Genomic DNA, 23,214 nt, shown 5'->3' on the forward strand with positions numbered 1-23,214 from the left:
GTTTCAGATGCCCTTAGAGCACCGATGTGCAGATGTCCGTAGGCAGTTTTATATCTGGGCAGATCTCTGGCCAGTTAGAAAGTGTCTCAGTGGTGATAGCCAAAAGCAGCATGGCGCAGACATTCAGTGGGAATGTAGAGGCAGATAGTGAGGAAGTAGAAGCAGGAATACAGCAGTTTTGTCAGGAGTGTGAGCTGTGTAGGCACCCTGAGAAGGAGGTGAAATGCAAGGAAACTTTGCTGGCTTAGTTGCGAAGTCGTGTCTGAGTCTTGCAACCTTATGGACTGTAGCCCACCAGGCTCCTCTGTCCATGGGATTTTCTAGGGAAGAATACTGGAGTGGCTTGCCATTTCCTTCTCTGGGGGATCTTCCCGGCCCAGGGATGGAACCTGGGTCTCCTGCACTTCAGGCAGATTCTTCACCAACTGAGCTACCAGGGAAGACCTACTTGTAATGAAATTGACATTTTTGTAAGGCCAATGGAAAGCAAGCGGAGGAGGGTAGACTGGAGATTCATCAGACAGGGTAGTTCACGGAGCAAGTTGCTGCAGGGGTAGGAGGAAAGAGATTCTCATGAAAACTATTGACTGTTTTGCCATGGAGAAAAACAAATGAAATCATTTATATATTCATTTATGGGCTTCCCTGGTGGCTCAGTGGTTAAGAATCTACCTGCCAATGCAGGAGATGAGGGTTCGATCTCTGGGTTGCGAAGATCTCCTAGAGAAGGAAATGGCAACCCATTCCAGTATTCTAGCCTGGGAACTCCCATGAACAAACGAGCCTGGTGGGCTACAGTCCATGGGGTCACAAAAACATCAGACGTGACTTAGTGATTAAAAAACAACAAACACTCATCCATTTGTTGATTCAATAACAAGTATATTAATTCTAACTGAATACTGTTCTGATGCTGGAAATAAGAGAAAAAAACTCCCACCCTATATCATGTAAGTTCAGTAGCTTAAAACAAAAACAACCCCCCCAAACAAAAACTTGGCCCCTGCCAGGCCAGGGCTAAATAGGCAGGGTCTTGGCAGAAGTGTATGTGATTGCAATACACCTGAGTCTCCCAGCAGAGATTTCACTCACTCCTATGCAAGACAGCAACAACTGGGACCAAGAACCTGGACTCTGAATCCCCCTGATGTGAGAGAAAATGTTTATTTCAGCAAGTTTTAACTATGAATGATTAGAGGGCTGTCTTGCAAGCTTATTGGCCTTGCTGTACTGAAAGCCTTAAATAACAACAGATAAAAGACACTGGCAAAAAACCCCCCAACTCAACTAATTCCATTTAGATATCACCTAAATGGACTGTATTCATTAGGTCCTGCTTAATCCTACCCCCATATTAATGGGGTTAATAGTCAATAGACTATAGTTAATAGACTATTAACTATTAATAAGTTAGTAGTCATTAACAGTTTTTGAAGGACAGACAGGGAAGCAAAGGAGGGGTATTTTGTACTTCATCCTGAACAGGCACCCTGAGGAACAGACTGGAAAAAACTCCTGCCACGGGACCTGAGACTATGTTACATGTTAGACAGAGAAGGTATATTTCAAGTGTCACAGGAGGGTGGAGATATGTCAGATTTATGCATGGGCATTCAGAGAAAGTTCAAACAGAAAGGGCCTTGGAAGTCACCGAGTGAAATTCCTTATTTGACAAGATGAAAACAATCCATCGCAAGGCCATTTGGTAGATGCCCAGCTTAGAACCCAAGTGTCCTGAAAACCCACCTAGCATTTTTTTCAATTATGTCATGTTTCTGAGTTAAATTTTCAAATAAATGACTTTCCCAGTGAAAAATGATTTCTGGAGGGTGATGACTTTTATGAAAAATTCCGCTTGTGGAAGATTCCAACATCAGACTGCAAATCTCTGTCTAAGGCCATAGGATCAAAAATTCTGTGGTAAAAACAGATCACTCTGTTCTTTATAGTGTGGATCATTCAAGCCCCTTGCTTACCCCCAGAAACCCAGTGGTATGTAACCTTCTGACCATTCGTTTTTACCCTCTATTTCATTACTGAAACAGAAGCCACACTCTAGAAAGGAGTTTGGCGATGAGAGAGAAAACTGAAATTCTGATTTTAATTAAGACTTGAAGATTTTCTGTATATTACAACCCATATCCCACCTTACCAAAGAAAAAGTGAATTTCAATTAGGACATAAAGTAATTCTCTCTGAAAATGTGGGATGGAAAGATCAGCCCTGGGTCTTAGGAGTATATTTATCTCTCAGAAAAATCTCATCCCCAGGATGCATCAGACAAAGATGAAATACATTGCGGGTATATTACATTTTATTCTAGCATTGATGGAAGGGGTGGGGGAAGGAAAGAAAAAGGAAGCAAGGTGAAAAATAGGGCGATTGAGAGACAGAAAAGCCAGAGAAACTTGTTAATTACAGGACTTTCTGAGCAAGATATTTTTCTTCCCTTTCACAAGTTAGAAGCTATTGAATAATTCATACCAGCATGGAAAGGCTGCCTTTTCCCTGGGTGATGTATAACTGAGCAGGAGAGAGCTTCGAGTGGGTTCACCGCATCAGCCACCACTCTAGCTTCTGAGCACGGGGGTGCTCTCCTCTTGAGCTCAGCTTCTGCTTTTGCAGCCAAGCACCCTTACTGCTGCTGCTCCTGCCTGCCTACCTGCCCACCCGCCCTGGCTTGCAGCCTGCCACTTTACTTTCTCCAGCCTTGCTGCCAGCTGAGGAGTCTCCCTGCAGCTGCTGGCTTCTGCCTAGGGCCATGTGTGGATGCTGCACCGGGAAGGAGGCACTTGCTCCTGGTGCTGATCCCAGCTGAGTTTCTCCTGTTGATTGCAGGACCACAGATGCTGCTGCTGAGGAGGTATTCCTTGGCCTCCCTCCCTCTGCTACCCGTCAGCTAAGGACCAGCCAGAAAGTAAGATACCCCCAACCCCTTTTCCTCTGGCATTTCCCCCAGGTGGCATATCTCTGCTTTCTCATGGAAACTAGGGGCTCCATCTGCCATTCCCACGTGTGTATCTGTGTGTGTATTTAGCGGGCGAAGGGGCGACTGAGGGACAGGGATTGTATTGTTCTGTCCCAAGGCTTCCCTGGTGCCTGCTGAGTGCAAAGAGGCCTTTCTCTGGCACTGGAGACATTTTCGAGGCAGGCACTTGTCATTTGCCACCCCCGTTCTCCTCGAGCTCCCTCTACCCCCTTCCCCAGCCCATTATTCTGCCACAGCCTTTTGTGTCGGTGGCAGAGGTCTGAAGGAAGGTCTCTGCCCTCCCTGCAGGAGGGCATCAGGATGGGCCGCGCTGCGAGAAACGGACGCTAGCCAGCGAGGTGTGAAGGGTTGGCCAGAATGACCAACTCTTCCACGTCCACCTCCTCCACCACCGGGGGATCCCTGCTGCTGCTCTGCGAGGAAGAGGAGTCGTGGGCGGGCCGACGCATCCCCGTGTCCCTCCTGTACTCGGGCCTGGCCATCGGGGGCACGCTGGCCAACGGCATGGTCATCTATCTCGTGTCGTCCTTCCGAAAGCTTCAGACGACCAGCAACGCCTTCATCGTGAACGGCTGCGCCGCCGACCTCAGCGTCTGCGCCCTCTGGATGCCGCAGGAGGCGGTGCTCGGGCTCCTGCCGGCGGGCTCCGCGGAGCCCCCCGGGGATTGGGACGGCGCCGGGGGCAGCTACCGCCTGCTGCGGGGCGGGCTGCTGGGCCTCGGGCTCACCGTGTCCCTCTTGTCCCACTGCCTGGTGGCCCTGAACCGCTACCTGCTCATCACGCGGGCGCCCGCCACCTACCAGGCGCTGTACCAGCGGCGCCACACGGCGGGCATGCTGGCGTTGTCCTGGGCGCTAGCCCTGGGCCTCGTGCTGCTGCTGCCGCCCTGGGCGCCGCGTCCGGGCGCCGCGCCCCCGCGCGTCCACTACCCGGCCCTGCTGGCCGCTGGGGCGCTGCTGGCGCAGACGGCGCTGCTGCTGCACTGCTACCTGGGCATCGTGCGCCGCGTGCGCGTCAGCGTCAAGCGGGTCAGCGTCCTCAACTTCCACCTGCTGCACCAGCTGCCCGGCTGCGCCGCCGCCGCCGCCGCCTTCCCGGGCGCCCCGCACGCGCCGGGCCCGGGTGGTGCTCAGCTCCCGGCGCAGGCTCAGCCCCTGCCCGCGGCGTTGCACCCGCGGCGGGCGCAGCGGCGTCTCAGCGGCCTGTCGGTGCTGCTGCTCTGCTGCGTCTTCCTGCTGGCCACGCAGCCGCTGGTGTGGGTGAGCCTGGCCAGCGGCTTCTCGCTGCCCGTGCCCTGGGGCGTGCAGGCGGCCAGCTGGCTCCTGTGCTGTGCCCTGTCCGCGCTCAACCCGCTGCTCTACACGTGGAGGAACGAAGAGTTCCGCCGCTCGGTGCGCTCAGTCCTGCCCGGCGTCGGCGACGCGGCGGCCGCTGCTGCCGCCGCCACGGCCGTGCCCGCGGTGTCCCAAGCTCAGCTGGGCACTCGCGCCGCCGGCCAGCACTGGTGACCCGGGCAGGGCGCTCGGGAAGCGGAGATGCCCGCCTTCCAATGGCCTTGGTCACCGCCGCCTCCTTGGAAAGTATCCCCAGCCTGAACGAAGACTCCGGCGGGCGAAGCTCAATAAACCGGTGCGAAGATTTCGCCTTCGACCCCAGTGGAATACCTGAACCGAGGTTTCAGTGTACATGTGGGCCGCGAAGTCATTTTCGACGGCCACCTGATTTTTACCCTTTGTTTCCGTGTTTTAGGGAAATCCTGAAGTCAGAACACCGGAAACTTCAGGAACCTGCGCAATGACTTTCCGAAAGAACCGGTCAATTTATTTTCACAGTTTTGGAAAAACAGCTTTGTTACCTTGATTACCATTCCCACCTTCATCGTCTTAAGATGTATATAAAGCGCCTCGAGTGTGCATAAGCCAAAGGGAATAATATTGACGAAGGAAATAATATTTATAAAGCATTTTAGAAAGTAACCTATCTTTAATGATGCTTCTGTAACAATTTAGCCTTTCTGTATTGACCTGAAGAATGAAGTCACAGATATACACCAGTAAGTTGCCGTTAAGACCCCAGGCCCTTTGCTCTTAAAAGGGTTTTTATAAAGTAACATCATTCCGGGATGAGACAGAATCTTAGCCAGTGAGGAGGGAAACCCTCAGATTTATTATTTTACATTCCCCTTTGCACTTCTAAGACTGAAAATTGACATTAAGTGTTAAAGTGACAGGTTTCCATTGTGTTGATTGACGGTCTGAGCTAGCTATGGAATGTTGAAAAAAAAATAAGGGCGCTGTCTATTTCAGGTACCAGTGTCGGGTTTTCTGTGGCATGCACGTTTGTTGTTACCCTCATTTTCTCATCAGTTTACCTGCCTTGTGAGTGTGATTGCGGCTGTGAACTTTCTGTACTATAATGGTTGCTAAGGAGAATAAGTCCTTCTGTTTTCTCTTTAACATTTAAAATATCTCAATGCACATGATTTAATTAAACACGACTAACACCATGATTGCATAGCTAATATTAACCTCTATTGCATGCTCCTAGATGCTAGAACTTACTGAGCATGTGGTATACTAAAGCAATACCCATTGGACAAGGACATTGTACTTCTTCCAGACACCAGAAGAAGCAGCCATCAATTATATGAAAAGAGACATAGAGACACCTCTGGCTACCAAGAATTCTTGTCTTGACCCAATTTATGAGAAAACTCTCAGGTGGGACTTTATCTTGCAAATGAACCACTCTGCAAAGCCACCTGTGCTTTTTAAGGGTTTAGACAAGCCACACACTAGAAAGGAACAATTTTTTAAATGTAGTTCATATGTATTACCATGACACTTAACATTGATATCGTATATGTTAAAGAAGGTATAATGAACTCAGTTATAAAAAGGAACAGTTCAAGTGGGAATCTGTTCTAAAATGTATAATTTGAGGCTTGCCATTTTCATCTCTCTTAGTAAATTTATTTAGGGATGTTCAATATTTGAAATGCAAAGCTGTGTAAAATCACTATAAAATTAAAATGAGAGAAAAGTAGTAAAATAATCAGTTACCAGCAATTCTGACTGCTGCTCACTACATCCAATCTGGGGCTGAACAGCCTCGACTGTGTAATTCAGGAACCAAATTGTTGGCCTCCTGGACGTTTGTAAGCCAGGAGAGTGGGAACACTTGTACATTTGAATAATTATGGGAGTGGCAGGAAACTTTGACATGTTTGCAGAAAAACGAAACAGATGTGTTCGTCACCAGTAGTCAGCAGTCATTTTATTAATCTAATCCCTTTGTGCATGCGCCATTTCTCTCTTACTAAGGTTTCATCTGCTCCCATTTTTCTTGATTTAAATACTCAATTAAAGTTCACACAACTATTCCTCTGCCTGTTTTTTTCGTCTGTCTCTGGTCTTCTTGAATATCTCTTTGAGAACGCTGTAACAGATGACACTGTATCCCAAAGCACTGGTGATAAAAGCGACTTCTTTGTTCTGGCTTTATTTGATTCTACATTTAGTTTCTAAATTTATTTCTATCTTTTATAACTAAATAGGATACATATGCCAGCATTGAAAAGAAATAGCTATTATTTCCTTTCTGTAAGTGTAACTGATTTGGGGGAAAGGCTGCAATAACAGAGAACTGAATTTTACTTTTTTGCGGGGAGAGGGCTGGGGGACACTTGTCTAAGTTCCTTATCAAAAGGTTTTCTTTTAATTAGGCCTTTATCCTTGTTTCTCGCGGTAGATGCTACAAACCTGCTATTCCTGCAAACAGTTTCCAAGCACATAAACTTAGCTTTTCAAGTATCCAATATCTTGCAGTGTTTCTGGCTAACACAGAACCACCTTTGCTGGCTCAGTGCCACGTGGGAGACCTACTTCAGGTTGTATTTACTGGTAATTAACTCCACAGGACTGATTCACTCTTAATTTAGAAGTAGAAGTGATGTGTCTAAAAATGCCTTACTCCCAGCAAGAGCTGGGAGTTGGAGTTACTGCTTTTACAAATTAAGTTAATGAAGATTGTGTTCCTGTTTAAATGAAACTACATATTATCCACTCGGAATGAAAAGTCCTAATTGCTGTTGTGGGCTGTCTTGCTTCACTTTTTCTACTTTTTTCTTTAGGTATATGCCTATTTAGACATATAGCACACTCTCCACCCACCCATCCTTGCACCTTAATGGCTAAATTCTGCTTTCCTGCTTTCAAAATGAAATATGTGCTTAAACAATAATTCTGTTTTGTACAGAGGCATCCACGGGTGTTTTTCTCTGTATTATTATTATTTTTTAATACTATAGGGCTTTAACTCTCTGATAGAGAAAACCCTTGAAAAGATCTGCTCACCCAAGAAACACGGGTCTGCTCTGGCCTCCTGGTTCAATGCAAATCTGTTCTTCTGATGACAGCTGAATTGGCCAGCTTCATTGTTTCCCGTGTGGCCTTTATTCCATTCTCCCAGGGACTCAGACACTGCTCATCTGGCTCAATGGCAGTCCAGGCAGCTGACCTGACAAAAGGCATCAGTGGCATAAACTTAAATTCAAGAATGCTGAGAAAAATTGTAGATGTCCCTCACTTTCAAAAGCCTGATCTTAACGTTTCTGAGGTGTTGGGGTAAGAATGGATCTCTGGGTAGGAGCTCTTGGGTTGCAGAAACAAGGCTGGGGGAGCCTTTCTTTCTGCCTCTCCTCTCCTAATCAGTATGCCGAGTGAGGGGACCCCCTGTGTGGACTCAGCCCAGGTTCTGTCTCGGCACACCTCCGCCTCTCAACCAGCCACCTTGCCCAACTCCAGGATCTATGACACACATCCAGGGGGTAGGGCAGAAGTGACCTCAAGCCATTTAGAAAGGGAATTCTGGGGGTCTGGGTACCAGGGCAAGGCACAGGCTGTACCTGGGGGAGGGCACAGCCCTCCTTGGCTCCCCTTTCTATGTGGTAAAGGAATTAGCCAGAGGAGGGTGGGAGCAGGTTCTTTAAAGCACGGGACCCAGATTGGGACCCTCAGTATCTCTAACCTAAGGGCAATGCTGCTTTCATATACGTCCTCCTCGGGTATCCTTTCCTAGCTCCTCTCACCTTTAACAGGTGCAGTACACATAGTTTCTCCAGGTACTTAATCACATCAAGCCTATTGCTGTCAGTAAGGAGGACGGTGGGGAGGGAGTGGGAAGGATACCAATGAAACCAGGGAGGTCAGATGTTGATGGCTATTGAAAGGGAGTGACGGGTAACTGGGATGTTTTGCACAGTTCTCTTTACCGTGTGTATCTTTGAAAGTTTTCATAATGAAAAGTTTAAAGAAAAGTGAAGCCAAGGAAGAAGGAAGGAAGAAAGAAAAATTAAAGAAAGAACAACAATTAAGGTACCTAAAGTTATGTGATAACTTAAAAGGAGGAGCTGGGATTCAAAGTTTTGTCTGAATCCAGAGTATGAGAGAGCATGAGCGCATGCCAGCACATAACCACTGTGCTGTCGATACGATCAGAGTTTTGAATCGAGTGTGGAGCCCCCTCCATGACATGCTGTTGTTCAGTCGCCCAGTTGCATCCGACTCTTTTCGACCCCCTGGACTGCAGCATGTCAGGCCTCTCTGTCCCTCACTGCCTCCTGAAGTTTACCCAAGTTCATGTACATTGCATTGGTGATTCCAGGATGCGACCATTCTCTAATTCCCAACCCCCCCCCCAACTTGTACCTGTCACTATAGCCTACTTATTCTCTACACTGCCTTCTAAACATGGCCCATGTTTTGTGTCCATAACTTGTTCATTCAAGGACCTTGCTAGTGTCCCCTCGTGTCTCATCACTTACCCAACCCTCATCCTTCCTTCCTGGAAGGTTCCCTTTGTTTCTCCCTCTCATCAGAGCTCCTCTAGTCATAATCTCTGCCCCTACAGACCTCCCATACCTCTCTGATCTTACCACATAGTCCCTTGTATTACCTCTGCCTTTATGTCTGTGATATCTCCAAAACTAGATAGGAAAGTTTATTTTTGGTTTATTTTTTATTTTTTCATTTTTTAGAGCAAATACTGTCTTTTATCTTTTGCTGTTGTTGTTATTGTTCAGTCACTCAGTTGTGTCCAGCTCTTTGTGACCTCCCTGTCCAGGCCTCCCTGTCCTTCCCCACCTCCTGGAGCTTGCCCAAACTCATGTCCATTGAGTCAGTGATGACATCTAACCATCTTATCCTCTGTCGTCCCCTTTTCTTCCTGCCTTTAATTTTTCCCAACATCAAGGTCTTTTCTAATGAGTCAGTTCTTCCCATCAGGTGGCTCTAAAGTATTAGAGCTTCAGCTTCAGCATCAGTTATTCCAATGAATATTCAGGACTGATTTCCTTTAGAATGGACTGGTTGGATCTCCTAGCAGTCCAAGGGACTCTCAAGAGTCTTCTCCAACACCACAGTTCAAAGCATCATTTCTTTAACACTCAGCCTTCTTTATGGTCCAACTCTCACATACATACATGCCTACTGGAAAAACCACAACTTAGACCATATGGACCTTTGTTGGCAAAGGAATGTCTCTGCTTTTTAATACAGTGTCTAGGTTGGTCATAGCTTTTCTTCCAAGGAGCAAGTGTCTTTTAATTTCATGGCTGCAGTCACCATCTGTAGTAATTGTGGAGCCCAATAAAATAAAGTCTGACACTGTTTCCACTGTTTCCTCATCTATTTCCCATGAAGTGATGGGACCAGATGCCATAATCTTCATTTTTTGAATGTTGAGTTTTAGCCAACTTTTTCACTCTCCTCTTTCACCTTCATCAAGAGGCTCTTTAGTTCCTCTCCACTTTCTGCCATAAGGGTGATGTCATTTGTATTTCTGAGGTTATTGATATTTCTCCTGGCAATCTTGATTCCAGCTTGTGTTTTATCCAGCCTGGCATTTCACATGATGTACTCTGCATATAAGATAAGTAAGCAGGGTGACAATATGTGGCTTTGACCTACTCCTTTTCCAATTTGGAACCGGTCTGTTGTTCCACGTCCGGTTCTAGCTGTTGCTTCTTGACCTGCATACAGGTTTCTCAGGAGGCAGGTAAGGTGGTCTGATATTTCCATCTCTTTAATAAATTTACACATTTTTATCTTTTAGTAACCAGTTACCTGAAATATACTAAATAATTCGTGTATGTTTATAGTTGATAAGAATTTTGAGAGAGAAAAAGATTTGATCCTTTCCTTGCCTGTATATTTTTCTCTTAATAAAACAGACTGAGAATAAATCCTATTTCCCAACTCATATCTTGCCAAAGGATATCCGAGAGTAATAATGTATGGGATTATGAGCCATGTGTATAAATCACACACTATTGTTTGGGGCCCAACATTCAAAAAACTATAATTGTGGCAGCTGAGAGTCGAAGAATTGATGCTTTTGAACTGTGGTGTTGGAGAAGACTCTTGAGAGTCCTTTGGACTGCAAGGAGATCCAACTAGTCCATCCTAAAGGAAATCCGTCTGGAATATTCATTGGAAGAACTGATGCTGAAGCTGAAATTCCAATACTTTGGCCACCTGATGCAAAGAACTGACTCATTGGAAAAGACCCTGATGCTGGGAAAGATTGAAGGTGGGAGGAGAAGGGGATGACAGAGGATGAGATGGTTGGATAGTATCACCGACTCGATGGACAGGAGTTTGAGCAAGCTCAGGGAGTTGGTGATGGACAGGGAAGCCTGGCATGCTGCAGTCCATGGGATAGCAAAAACACAGACATGACTGAGTGACTGAACTGACTGACTGATCATTTGGGGGAAAGTTTACATTCCTGTTATCCAAGCTCTGTTCACACTGACAAAAACAACAATAAGGAGTTTCAGTTCTAATTACTACTTTAAATTCAAGGTCAAATTACTGAACAAATATTCAATAATTAGATATGTACTTCTTTCTCAGGGCCTTGCATAGTAAAGTTTTGTATATTTGATTTCTAAAAGCTTTAAACATCCAAGGAGCGGCAGCTGCGCAGGCGCAGGAGGGCCAAGAGGAGCTACTCCACATTCAAGGTCAAGAGAGGCGGCTGTGAGGAGATACCCCTCGTCCAAGGTAAGGAGCAGCAGCTGCGCTTTGCTGGAATAGCCATGAAGAGATACCCCACGTCCAAGGTAAGAGAAACCCAAGTAAGACGGATGGTGTTGTGAGAGGGCATCAGAGGGCAGACACACTGAAACCATAATCACAAAAACTAGTCAATCTAATCACACGGACCACAGTCTTGTCTAAATCAATGAAACTAAGCTATGCTGTGTGGGGCCACCCAAGATGGGAGGGTCATGGTGGAGAGGTCTGACAGAATGTGGTCCACTGGAGAAGGGAATGGCAAACCACTTCAGTATTCTTGCCTTGAGAACCCCATGAACAGTATGAAAAGGCAAAAATATACGACACTGAAAGAGGAACTCCCCAGATCGGCAGGTGGCCAATATGCTGCTGGAGATCAGTGGAGAAATAACTCCAGAAAGAATGAAGGGATGGAGCCAAAGCAAAAACATCACCCAGTTGTGGATGTGACTGGTGATAGAAGCAAGGTTTGATGTTGTAAAGAGCAGTATTGCATAGGAACCTGGAATGTCAGGTCCATGAATCAAGGCAAATTGGAAGTGGTCAAACAGGAGATGGCAAGAGTGAACGTCGACATTCTAGGAATCAGCGAACTAAAATGGACTGCAATGGGTGAATTTAACTCAGATGACCATTATATCTACTACTGCGGGCAGGAATCCCTCAGAAGAAATGGAGTAGCCATCATGGTCAACAAACGAATCCAAAATACAGTACTTGGATGCAATCTCAAAAACGTCAGAATGATCTCTGCTCGTTTCCAAGGCAAACCATTCAATATCATGGTAATCCAAGCCTATGCCCCAACCAGTAACGCTGAAGAAGCTGAAGTCGAATGGTTCTACGAAGACCTACAAGACCTTTTAGAACTAACACCCCCCAAAGATGTTCCTTTTTACTATAGGGGACTGGAATGCAAAAGTAGGAAGTCAAGAAACACCTGCAGTAACAGGCAAATTTGGCCTTGGAGTACAGAATGAAGCAGGGCAAAGGCTAATAGAGATTTGCCAAGAGAGCACATTGGTCATAGCAAACACGCTCTTCCAACAACACAAGAGAAGACTCTACACATGGAAATCACCAGATGGTCAACACCAAAATCAGATTGATTATATTCTTTGCAGCCAAAGATGGAGAAGCTCTATACAGTCAGCAAAAACAAGACCAGGAGCTGACTGTGGCTCAGATCATGAACTCCTTATTGCCAAATTCAGACTTAAATTGAAGAAAGTGGGGAAAACCACTAGACCATTCAGGTATGACCTAAATCAAATCCCTTATGATTATACAGTGGAAGTGAGAAATAGATTTAAGGGACTAGATCTGATAGATAGAGTGCCTGATGAACTATGGAATGAGGTTCGTGACATTGTACAGGAGACAGGGATTAAGACCATCCCCATGGAAAAGAAATGCAAAAAAGCAAAATGGCTGGCTGGGGAGGCCTTACAAATAGCTGTGAAAAGAAGAGAGGCGAAAACCAAAGGAGAAAAGGAAAAATATAAGCATCTGAATGCAGAGTTCCAAAGAATAGCAAAGAGAGATAAGAAAGCCTTCCTCAGCGATCAGTGCAAAGAAATATTGAAAACAACGGAACGAGAAAGACTAGAGATCTCTTCAAGAAAATTAGAGGTACAAAGGGAACATTTCATGCAAAGATGGGCTCAATAAAGGACAAAAATGGTATGGACCTAACAGAAGCATAAGATATTAAGAAAAGGTGGCAAGAATACACAGAAGAACTGTACAAAAAATAGCTTCATGACCCAGATAATCACAATGGTGTGATCACTCACCTAGAGCCAGACATCCTGGAATGTGAAATCAAGTGGGCCTTAGAAAGCATCACTACGAACAAAGCTAGTGGAGGTGATGGCATTCCAGTTGAGCTATTTCAAATCCTGAAAGATGATGCTGTGAAAGTATTGCACTCAATATGCCAGCACATTTGGAAAACTCGGCAGTGGCCACAGGACTGGAAAATGTCAGTTTTTATTCCAATCCCAAAGAAAGGCAATGCCAAAGAATGCTCAAACTATCACACAATTGCACTCATCTCATACGCTAGTAAAGTAATGCTCAAAATTCACCAAGCCAGGCTTCAGCAGTATGTGAACTGTGAACTTCCTGATGTTCAAGCTGGTTTTAGAAAAGGCAGAGGAACCAGAGATCAAATTGCCAACATCCACTGGATCATGGAAACAGCAAGGGAGTTCCAGAAAAACATCTATTTCTGCTTTATTGCCTATGCCAAAGCCTTTGACTGTGTGGATCACAATAAACTGTGGAAAATTCTGAAAGAGATGGGAATACCACACCACCTGACCTGCCTCTTAAAAAACCTATTTGCAGGTCAGGAAGCAACAGTTAGAAGTGAACATGGAACAACAGACTTGTTCCAAATAGGAAAAGGAGTACATCAAGGCTGTATATTGTCACCCTGCTTATTTAACTTCTATGCAGAGTACTTCATGAGAAACACTGGGCTGGAAGAAGCACAAGCTGGAATCAAGATTGCCAGGAGAAATATCAATAAACTCAGGTATGGAGATGACACCACCCTTATGGCAGAAAGTGAAGAGGAACTAAAAAGCCTCTTGATGAAAGTGAAAGAGGAGAGTGAAAAAGTTGGCTTAAAGCTCAACATTCAGAAAACAAAGATCATGGCATCTGGTCCCATCACTTCATGGGAAATAGATGGGGAAACAGTGGAAACAGTGTCAGACTTTATTTTGGGGGGCTCCAAAATCACTGCAGATGGTGATTTCAGCCATGAAATTAAAAGACACTTACTCCTGGAAGGAAAGTTAATGACCAACCTAGATAGCATATTAAAAAGCAGAGATATTACTTTGCCAACAACGGTCTGTCTAGTCAAGGCTGTGGTTTTCCCAGTGGTCATGTAAGGATGTGAAGAAAGCTGAGTGCTGAAGAATTGATGCTTTTGAACTGTGGTGTTGGAGAAGACTCTTGAGAGTCCTTTGGACTGCAAGGAGATCCAACCAGTCCATCCTAAAGGAGATCAGTCCTGGGTGTTCATTGGAAGGACTGATGCTGAGGCTGAAACTCCAATACTTTGGCTACCTGATGTGAAGTGTTGACTCATTGGAAAAGACTCTGATGCTGGGAGAAATTGGGGGCAACAGGAGAAGGTGACGACAGAGGATGAGATGGCTGGATGGCTTCACTGACTCAATGGACGTGAGTTTGAATGAACTCCGGGAGTTGGTAATGGACAGGGAGGCCTGGCGATTCATGGAGTCACAAAGAGTCAGACACAACTGAGCGACTGAACTGAACTGAACTGAACTGAATCAATGGCCATGCAATATTCCTAAAATCCTGGGAGAAGCTGCTGTGGTAATGTCTTCTTGTCAGTTCACTGGAGATCAGCCTGCCTAGACCACTGCTATTTTTATTAGACAGAAAGAGCTTCAGTTTTTAATCTTTCCTGTTGTAAAGTAGGCCCATTTCCCATTTTGTTTGTTTTCAGGTAGTAGATAAGTATGTAGGGTCCTTTGCATTGTTATGCTGTAGTAGGTACTCTGCTTTTAGCTAATGAAACTTCCATGAAATGTTGTCATGGTTAAATTCTATTATTGTACTACAAAAAATTTTTTCCCACTAAAGTTTTATTTCCTGAAAATACAATGTGTTTTTTGATGTGAAGATTAATGTCTATTTTCATAGGAAATTTGTAAAATATGGAAACATAGAAGAAATTATATCATTCATTACCACTCAGCATTTTATTATACTCATCTACTTAAAAAATCTCTTTCCCTATGTATATTTATTTTTTTCTATGTATATTTAATTGTACATAAACCAGAAAGTATATATTGACATACATTTATAGGCATGTGTATCCATATACTCACTTATATTTATTTTTTTCTTTTTTTTTTAAATTTTAATATCTTTAATTCTTACATGCGTTCCCAAACATGAACCCCCCTCCCACCTCCCTCCCCATAACATCTCTCTGGGTCATCCCCATGCACCAGCCCCAAGCATGCTGCATCCTGCGTCAGACTTAGACTGGCGATTCAATTCTTACATGATAGTGTACAATATACTCACTTATATTTAAAAAGTGTAAGTAGAAGATAGATATTATAAAGAGGGGTCTAGGGCTTATAACAGTTAGCATATGTCCAGCTATAAGCAGTAGACTACCTAACTGCAGCTCTTAAACAATGATGGCATTTCATCATCACACAATTCAGAAGTCTTCTGGCAGTTTCCCGAATTTGTTCAGTAGCATCTTTTCTTTTTTATAAATTTCCAAAAATCACTAGGGTATAAGGCCTTTAAACGAGCAATCGTTCTACGTATTTTAAAATTGGAATTCATTGGAAACATTTAAACATAAGGAATGCACACAGAAATACAAAATTCTGGCTTCCCTAGAGAAAGTGGACTATCTGAGCACACCAGTCTCAACATTCTTGCAGAGTAAAAATAAGCTGCAGCAGTGGCCATTTGGAGGCCCACACACAGTCCCATACAACACTGACCACCTGGCCTGCTTCACTCATTTCTATTTCTTCCTTGCCTGGGCCCTGCAGAATTTGGCTATTTGTTGCCACACTCCTACATATGCAGGCTACCTTCCCATGTGAACTGCTTTCCATGGGGACACTTGGGCTCCAATAACTGAATACCTCCAGAAGAGATTCCTTGCAGAGTACTGTGCCTAAGTGAGAGAAACCTGGGCAGCCTGGGGGCAGCTGTCTAACAGGTTTGTTCAGTAGCATCGTGATGTCAACAAGTGCCCAGGTTCTTTGCATCCTTCTGCTCCAGCAGCCTCAGTGCTGTGATATGATGGTTCCAAGATGGCTGCTGCAGTCACATGACAGACCCCAAAGCAGAGGAGAGGGTTAAAGCTTCTCTTTGCCTGTCTCTCTTTTTCATGAGAGAGGAAACGCTGAGAAGCTCCCCCAAAGATGTCTCTGATCTTGTAGGTCACATGGCTACCCATAAAGGAAGGTGAGTTGTGAACACTTGGCATTAAAAAAAAATTTATCATGAGAAATCTATCCAGTGCTTGTCAATGTATGGGATTTATGGTTTGCCATTTGTACTGCTTGTTACCTACTCAGTGGATTTAATCTCTTATTTGGAACTTAGAGATGGACTGCTGGCTGAAATGAGCGAATCCTTGTGCAATTAGAAGTCGTGTGTTGTTAAGTCTGTTGCACTGATATAGGATCTTCTCTGGCTTCTATTACTTAGCTTCTTGAGAGTGAACATATGGAACATTGGAAAATCTGCAATATACCAGATCTCCTTCTGTTTCTGACCCTCTCATAGTTGGTTTCTATAAGAAAGGGGTTGGTTTCTATGAAAGGGAACTCCTGCTGGTGTGGAGCAGGCAGAGGTGAGAGCAGTCCTCAGACTTCCTCAAACATCAGGACTCAAGCGGTGGGACTATTTCCATATTATGGTCAGAATGTACTGGGGTCTGGAAGTGGCCAGGAAGTAGCACCCCCTCTTCACTCACTGAGTTTTGGACCACGTAATACATAAGAACATGTATGTAAATGGTGACCCGCAGTATCACCTCTATGTTGATGAAGTTTCATTTAGAAGATGTAACTAAATGTAAAGCCTGAGATGGGCTTACTAATGCCCTCCCTACCAGTCTAGTCCTTGGAATAAGGAAGTCAACTGGCTCTCGCTGGTCCAGGTGAGAAGGAGGAAGACAGCACATCTCATGGGCTCAAGATCTTGTTAAACTAGCTCTACTCTGAGAACTTGGCAGGTGGCTATTGCCTATCCCCTTCACCTCCAAGGGACAGATTAACAGATGGGGCCATACTAGCAAAGTGCCTTCTCTGGAGATCAGAGGAACAAGGAGAAGGCATTCTCTTCTAAAATACACTGAAAGAGGGTGCAGGCAGGAGGAACAGGCAGGCTTCCAGTGTGCGTGTGTGTGTGTGTCTGTTGCTCAGTTGTGTCTGACTCTTTGAGACCCCCATGGGCAGGAGCCCACCAGGCTCCTCTGTCCATGGAATTCTCCAGGCAAGAATACTGGAGTGGGTAGCCATTTCCTTCTCCAGGGGCTCTTCCTGATCCAGGGATTGAACCTGGATCTCCTCATTTCAGGTAGATTCTTTACCACCTGAGCCACCAGGGAAGCCCTGGCTTCCTGTAGATGAGCCATGGAGCTGTTCTATCCCTATTTATCTGTTAAAGGAAACGCCTTGCAGTTTCTGGGAATAGGTAAACTGCCCATTGTATTGGGAGTGTAAGCCTAGTATCATTGAAACTAGACCCTAAATGCAAATTTGAGCTATAAACAAATGTAGTATCCAGATCCAGGAAAGAATAAATTGTGCCATATTCTGAAGTACAATTGAAGGAGATCCTCGGTGTGGAGAAGAGAAGAATATGTAAAAAAATAAAATTGCTTTCAAATATCTGAAAGGCTGTCAAACAAAATAATTACGCCAGCTTCCATTTCTTGGTAACATACCTTGTGTCAAGTACTATGTCATGCCCTTTACATATATTACCTTTTCTGATTTCCAAACAACCCTATAAGGCAGTTACGATGACTCCAATATTGGAGTTGCAAATGCTGATTCTTTAAGAGTTTGACTTGCCTAACTTTACTCAACTGACAAGAGAAAGAGCTGACCACTGAATTCAAGTCCAGCTAACTCCACATCTTGGCGTTGCAAACACAACACCCAGCCGCAGAGAAGGGAGGAAATGGGTGAAGGGTGTGATTCTAGGAGCAAGATTTGGCTCAGTGGGTGGGAGATAGATTTCAGCTTAATTTGAGAAAGAACTTCGTCTCAATATGCACTTAAAATAGAACAGGCTGTCTTAGGAAATTGCGACTTTCCTAATACTTGAGGAATTCAAGTACGGTGTGGAGGACTAGCTCTGGAAAGAATGTCTATTATGTGGGAAGTTTTATCAAATCAACTCTGAAATGCCTTTGAAATCGAATTTCTAAGATTATATAATATTTCTTCTTCTGCTTGGAGGTGACAAAATTTTTCTCGCTCTGAGCTTATAACATCTCAAATAATTAGTCCAAAGGACTCTGTTTGGCAAAAACCTTACCCATATTAGCCCACAGAGAAGCCAGCCTAGGTGACCAAGGATGTTTCTCTCTGGATGTGAATGCGCAACGTTCTTGGTGACTTTGCATCATTTCTGCAGCTATTTTTGTTCATTTCCTTTCTGTTCCCACCCCATTCCCAAACATTTTTTTTTTTTTTAATGGAAAATGGGCTGAAAGAAGTGCATTGTATTTAAAATTTCTCAGGCTAAATATCAGGGCCTTACATACCACCTAACTCACTTAAAAACTTTCATAAACACAATACTTTGAAAGACCTTGAGAAGACTATTTGGATGAGAAATAAGCTATTATTGGCTACTGGGTAAAAGCTGCTGCTGCTGCTGCTAAGTCGCTTCAGTCGTGTCCGACTCTGTGCGACCCCATAGACGGCAGCCCACCAGGCTCCCCTGTCCCTGGGATTCTCCAGGCAAGAACACTGGAATGGGTTGCCATTTCCTTCTCCAATGCATGAAAGTGAAAAGTGAAAGTGAAATCGCTCGGTCTCATCTGACTCTTAGCGACCCCCTGGACTGCAGCCTACCAGGCTCCTCCATCCATGGGATTTTCCAGGCAAGAGTACTGGAGTGGGGTGCCATCGCCTTCTCCGGGGTAAAAGCTACCGTTGCTGAAAGTTCCTGGTTGAGTTTTTCGCATAAAAGTCCCCAGCAGATCTGAACCAAAGTCTGCTTGTATGTTCAGAATGGTGCTGCGCTGACAGTCTGACTCCTCTCAAGGTTCTGACACAATGCAAGATGGACTGAAACACTAACAGCTACCAATATAAAAACTGAGTAAAGAGCTATTTTGGATTTGTTGGAGACAAATAACAGACCAATAAACCTAAAAAATAAACCTAAAATTTATAGACGCTGTGCTTTCCAATTCACTTGAACAAAAATGTGAAACTCCTCAATTTATAAGCACTGAAATTTCCTGGTGTTGGAATATGGAAACAATGCCACATGCCTTCTTAATTTACGGAAAGTGAATATGGCTTTCTTTAATCTTTGTCATTGTTATTATTGTCATTACCATCATTATGAGTATTGTAAAAATTTTAGTCACTAATAGCTCAATGCAGAGCACTGAGTTAAAAGCATTAACTTTTGCTATTTAACAAAGTACCCTGGAATAGTGACTTTAAACAATAATCTTTAATTTGCTTATGAATCTGAGAGTCAGAAATTTGGACAGAATTATCTGAGTGGTTCTTCTGCAGGTTTCAGCTAAACCCAGTCTGCAGTCAGTGGTGGTCCACAGTTTACACACCTGCCTGACATTTGATCAGCTCTTGGCTGGGCTAGCAGTTGGATAACTGCATTAGTCCTGACTCATTCCTGTGATGGTAGTCTCAGCATCAAGTTTCTGCTTCTGCATTGGCTAATGTACATTGATCAAAGCAAGTTACAGGACAAACCCTGCCTCAAAGAAGAGAGGAATATAATCATCTTTTCATGAGGCTATCTTTGAAGTCACCTTGCAAGACTGTGGAAGGAAAGGAGTTCTGGCTATTTTTGTGATGGACTGAAGATATTAATATATCATCTTTGTGCACAAGGTTCTGGCAATCTCATTATGGAGAAAGAACATGAATAGCAGCAAACAACAAGTTGCCCCATATAAATATATACACCATTAAATAGAATAGAGTAGGGAGTGAAGTCAGCATGGCTTCACCAATGATGTGGGATTTGGAAGGGTATAGGAGAGGAAAATGAAGGTCGCTCAGTTCTGCACGACTCTTGGTAACCCCATGGACGAGTTCTCGAGGCCAGATTACTGGAGTGCGTAGCTTTTTCCCTTCTCCAGCAGATCTTCCCAACCCAGGAATCAAACCAGGTCTCCTGAATTGCAGGTGGATTCTTTACCAACTGAGCTATTCTGCTTTATTGACTATTCCAAAGCCTTTGACTGTGTGGATCACAACAAACTGTCAAAAATTCTTAAAGAGATGGAAATACCAGACCACTTGACCTGCCTTCTGAGACAGCTGTATGCAGGTCAAGAAGCAACAGTTAGAACTGGACATGGAACAACAGACTGGTTCCAAATTGGGAAAGGAGTCCATCAAGGCTGTATACTGTCACCCTGCTTATTTAACTTATAGGTAGAGTGAATCATGTGAAATGCCAGGCTGGATGAAGCGTAAACTGGAATCAAGATTGTCAGGAGAAATATCAATAACCTCAGATATGCAGATGACACCACCCTTATGGCAGAAAGTGAAGAAGAACTAAAGAGCCTCTTGATGAAAGTGAAAGAGGAGAGTGAAAAAGTTGGCTTAAAGCTCAACATTCAGAAAACTAAGATCATGGCATCTGGTCCCATCACTTCATGGCACATAGGGAAACAATGGAAACAGTGACAGACTTTATTTTTTTGGGCTCTAAAATCACTGCAGATGGTGACTGCAGCCATGAAATTAAAAGACGCTTACTCCTTGGCAGAAAAGTTATGACCAACCTAGATAGTATATTCAAAAGCAGAGACATTCGTTTGCCAACAAAGGCTCATCTAGTCAAAGCTATGGTTTTTTCAGTAGTCATGTATGGTTGTGAGGGTTGGACTATAAAGAAAGCTGAGCACCAAAGAATTGATTTTGAACTGTGGTGTTGGAGAAGACCTTTGAGAGTCCCTTGGACTGCAAGGAGATCCAACCAGTCCATCCTAAAGGAAATCAGTCCTGAATATTCAGGACATGAGTCTGAGTAAGCTCCGGGAGTTGGTGATGGACAGGGAAGCCTGGAGTGCTGCAGTTCATGGGGTCACAAAGAGTTGAACATGACTGAGTGACTGAACTGAACTGAGGAGAGGAAGTGAAGTGAAGTGGTTCAGTCGTGTTGGACTCTTTGTGACACCATGGACTGTAGCCTATCAGGCTCCTCCGCCCATGGGATTTTGCAGGCAAGAGTGCTGGAGTGGATTGCCATTTAAGGGCATTGTAAACACAGAGAGAGGTAGGAGCAAAGACAGTGTATTAGGTTTTCACTGTTTTCATTATAAAATTCTGTGTCTTAAAGCGACACATATTTTTTATTTTCCAGTTCTGTAGAAGTTCATACGATCTCACCAGACTAAAAGCAAAATGTTGGCAGGCTGTGTTCCCTTCTGGAGGTTGTAAAGGATAATCTATTTCCTGCTCACTTGGGTTGTGGCAGAATTCATCTCTGTGAGGGTGTAGAATGGAGGTCCACATTTTCTTGGAGCTTCCCTGGTGGCTCAGACAGTAAGGAATCTACCTACAATGGTGGAGACCCAGGTTCAATCCCTGGGTTGGGAAGATCCCCTGGAGAAGGAAATGACAATCCACTCCAGTATTCTTGCCTGGGAAATCCCATGGAGGCAAAATCCCATGGTGGACTACAGTCCATGGGATCGGAAAGAATAGGACACGACTGAGTGACTAACACTTTGTAAAGTGAGGATGAGTCCCAGCTCCTAGAGGCTATTGGTTTCCCTGACTCAGGGTCTCCTCCCTTCAGCTTCAAAGCCATCAGTGGGGAGGGGGGTGAATCCACTCATGTCTTCTGTCTTTCAGGCTTCTTGCACTTTTTAAGAATTTATGAGATTAGATTGGATCAATTCAATCTAATCTAATCCAGATAATCCAGGATAATTTCATCTCAAGGTCATTCACTTTAACCTTAGCACAAAGTCCCTTTTGTCACAGTAGGTAACATCATCCTCGGTTCTGGGAATTAGGACATGGTGTATTGGAGGGAGGCATTATTTTCCCTACCACAGACATGGCAGCAGGGCTGTTTGACTGCAAAGAAAAAGTTAACATAAAGAAAAGAAGGACGTAAGATTAAGTAGGAAAGGAAGATGATATTGATCCAAACATATTTTATGATTGGAGTTTTTAGGCTTAAACCTAAACATAAAGCTCAGTCCTGGTGATTCTGAAACTTTTATCCATATGTTTCTTAATCAGGAAATGTATACCAAATTTTTATTTTTAGTGATTGTATTGGTGGCTCAGCGGTAAAGAATCTACCTGCCAATGCAGCAGACCCGAGTTTGATTTCTGCGTCAGGAAGATACCCTGGAGAAGGGAATGGCAACCCATGCCAGTATTCTTGCCTGGGAAAATCCCATGTCCCGAGAAGCCTGGTGGGCTACAGTCCATAGGGTCACAAAAGAGTTGGACACGACTTAGTGACTAAACAACAATCACAAAACAATACTTTTTAAAATGCAAAATAACACCACAAATATACTTAAAAAGCTTCACCTCCTTTCCCCACCTCAGTCTATCTGCTATTCAGGCCCACTGTTGTCTTCTACTCCTCCTCTCCCAATCACAAAACAGGATTCTCTCTCCAAGATCCCTCCTCTATGTTGACAACATTTCTATAACATTTGTTGACCCAGGAAGCTGTCTGACCTTGAAGCACATCACCATCTTCAAGATATTATGTAAAGCTGCTTTTGTTGGCAGGAGCCTGTAGCTCATTTTTATAGGACTTGACCTTTTTACAAATATGATAAAAAAATCTATACGTATACAATGTCAGTTTCTTATTAACCAGTTGGATAGAATTTCATGGAACACGATGTCTCTGCCTAGACTCACAGTCCAATTTTCATTTTGTTTTCTTTGGACTGAGTTTCCAGTCCAGTTTGAGTCTGCAGTGTCATTACTAAAAGTATGGAGGACCATCTCTATTCTCAAGAATAGCAACAAGAAGCCCCCAAAAAGCTCTTTGAACCTCTAAATTGAGGTGGAGATGAAAGGAGAAGTGCTCTTTGTCTTAAAGACTATCTTCTTTCTTCATGAAAGAAGTCAGTCTTAATGCTGAAAAATGTAAGAACAAGACAACTCAGTTGCAGAGATGAACATCTAAAAGCAGAAAAGAATGGTAATTTGCTGTAGCTAAAAATAGACTCCCACCCTGATGCATTTGCATCATGTGGGTTGCTGGCAGTGTGGCCAGCCTTCATCTGTAAAGAGAGAATGTCAGAGCCTACAGTCAAAAATCAGACACAGTTGATTTTAATGTGCTTTGCTTCTAAGTGGGACACATTCCAATGATTCTTCTGACTTTCCTCACCCTGATAA

At 44.1% G+C, this 23,214-nt stretch overlaps 1 protein-coding gene across 1 annotated transcript; it reads left to right on the forward strand.

The window, feature by feature from the left end:
* Nucleotides 1-2,894: 2,894 nt before the first annotated feature.
* On the forward strand, nt 2,895-10,233 carry GPR88 (G protein-coupled receptor 88). The gene has a single exon (XM_015092146.4). The coding sequence runs from the start codon at nt 3,347-3,349 to the stop codon at nt 4,496-4,498; it is 1,152 nt and encodes a 383-aa protein (XP_014947632.2). The 5' UTR covers nt 2,895-3,346; the 3' UTR covers nt 4,499-10,233.
* Nucleotides 10,234-23,214: the final 12,981 nt, after the last annotated feature.

The sequence above is a fragment of the Ovis aries genome, chromosome 1, assembly GCF_016772045.2.
Source record: "Ovis aries strain OAR_USU_Benz2616 breed Rambouillet chromosome 1, ARS-UI_Ramb_v3.0, whole genome shotgun sequence".
In the NCBI taxonomy this organism is placed as follows: domain Eukaryota; kingdom Metazoa; phylum Chordata; class Mammalia; order Artiodactyla; family Bovidae; genus Ovis; species Ovis aries.

Coding starts and splice junctions, on each gene's coding strand:
- GPR88 (XM_015092146.4), top strand. CDS start 3,347: ATGACCAACTCTTCCACGTCCACCTCCTCCACCACCGGGGGATCCCTG.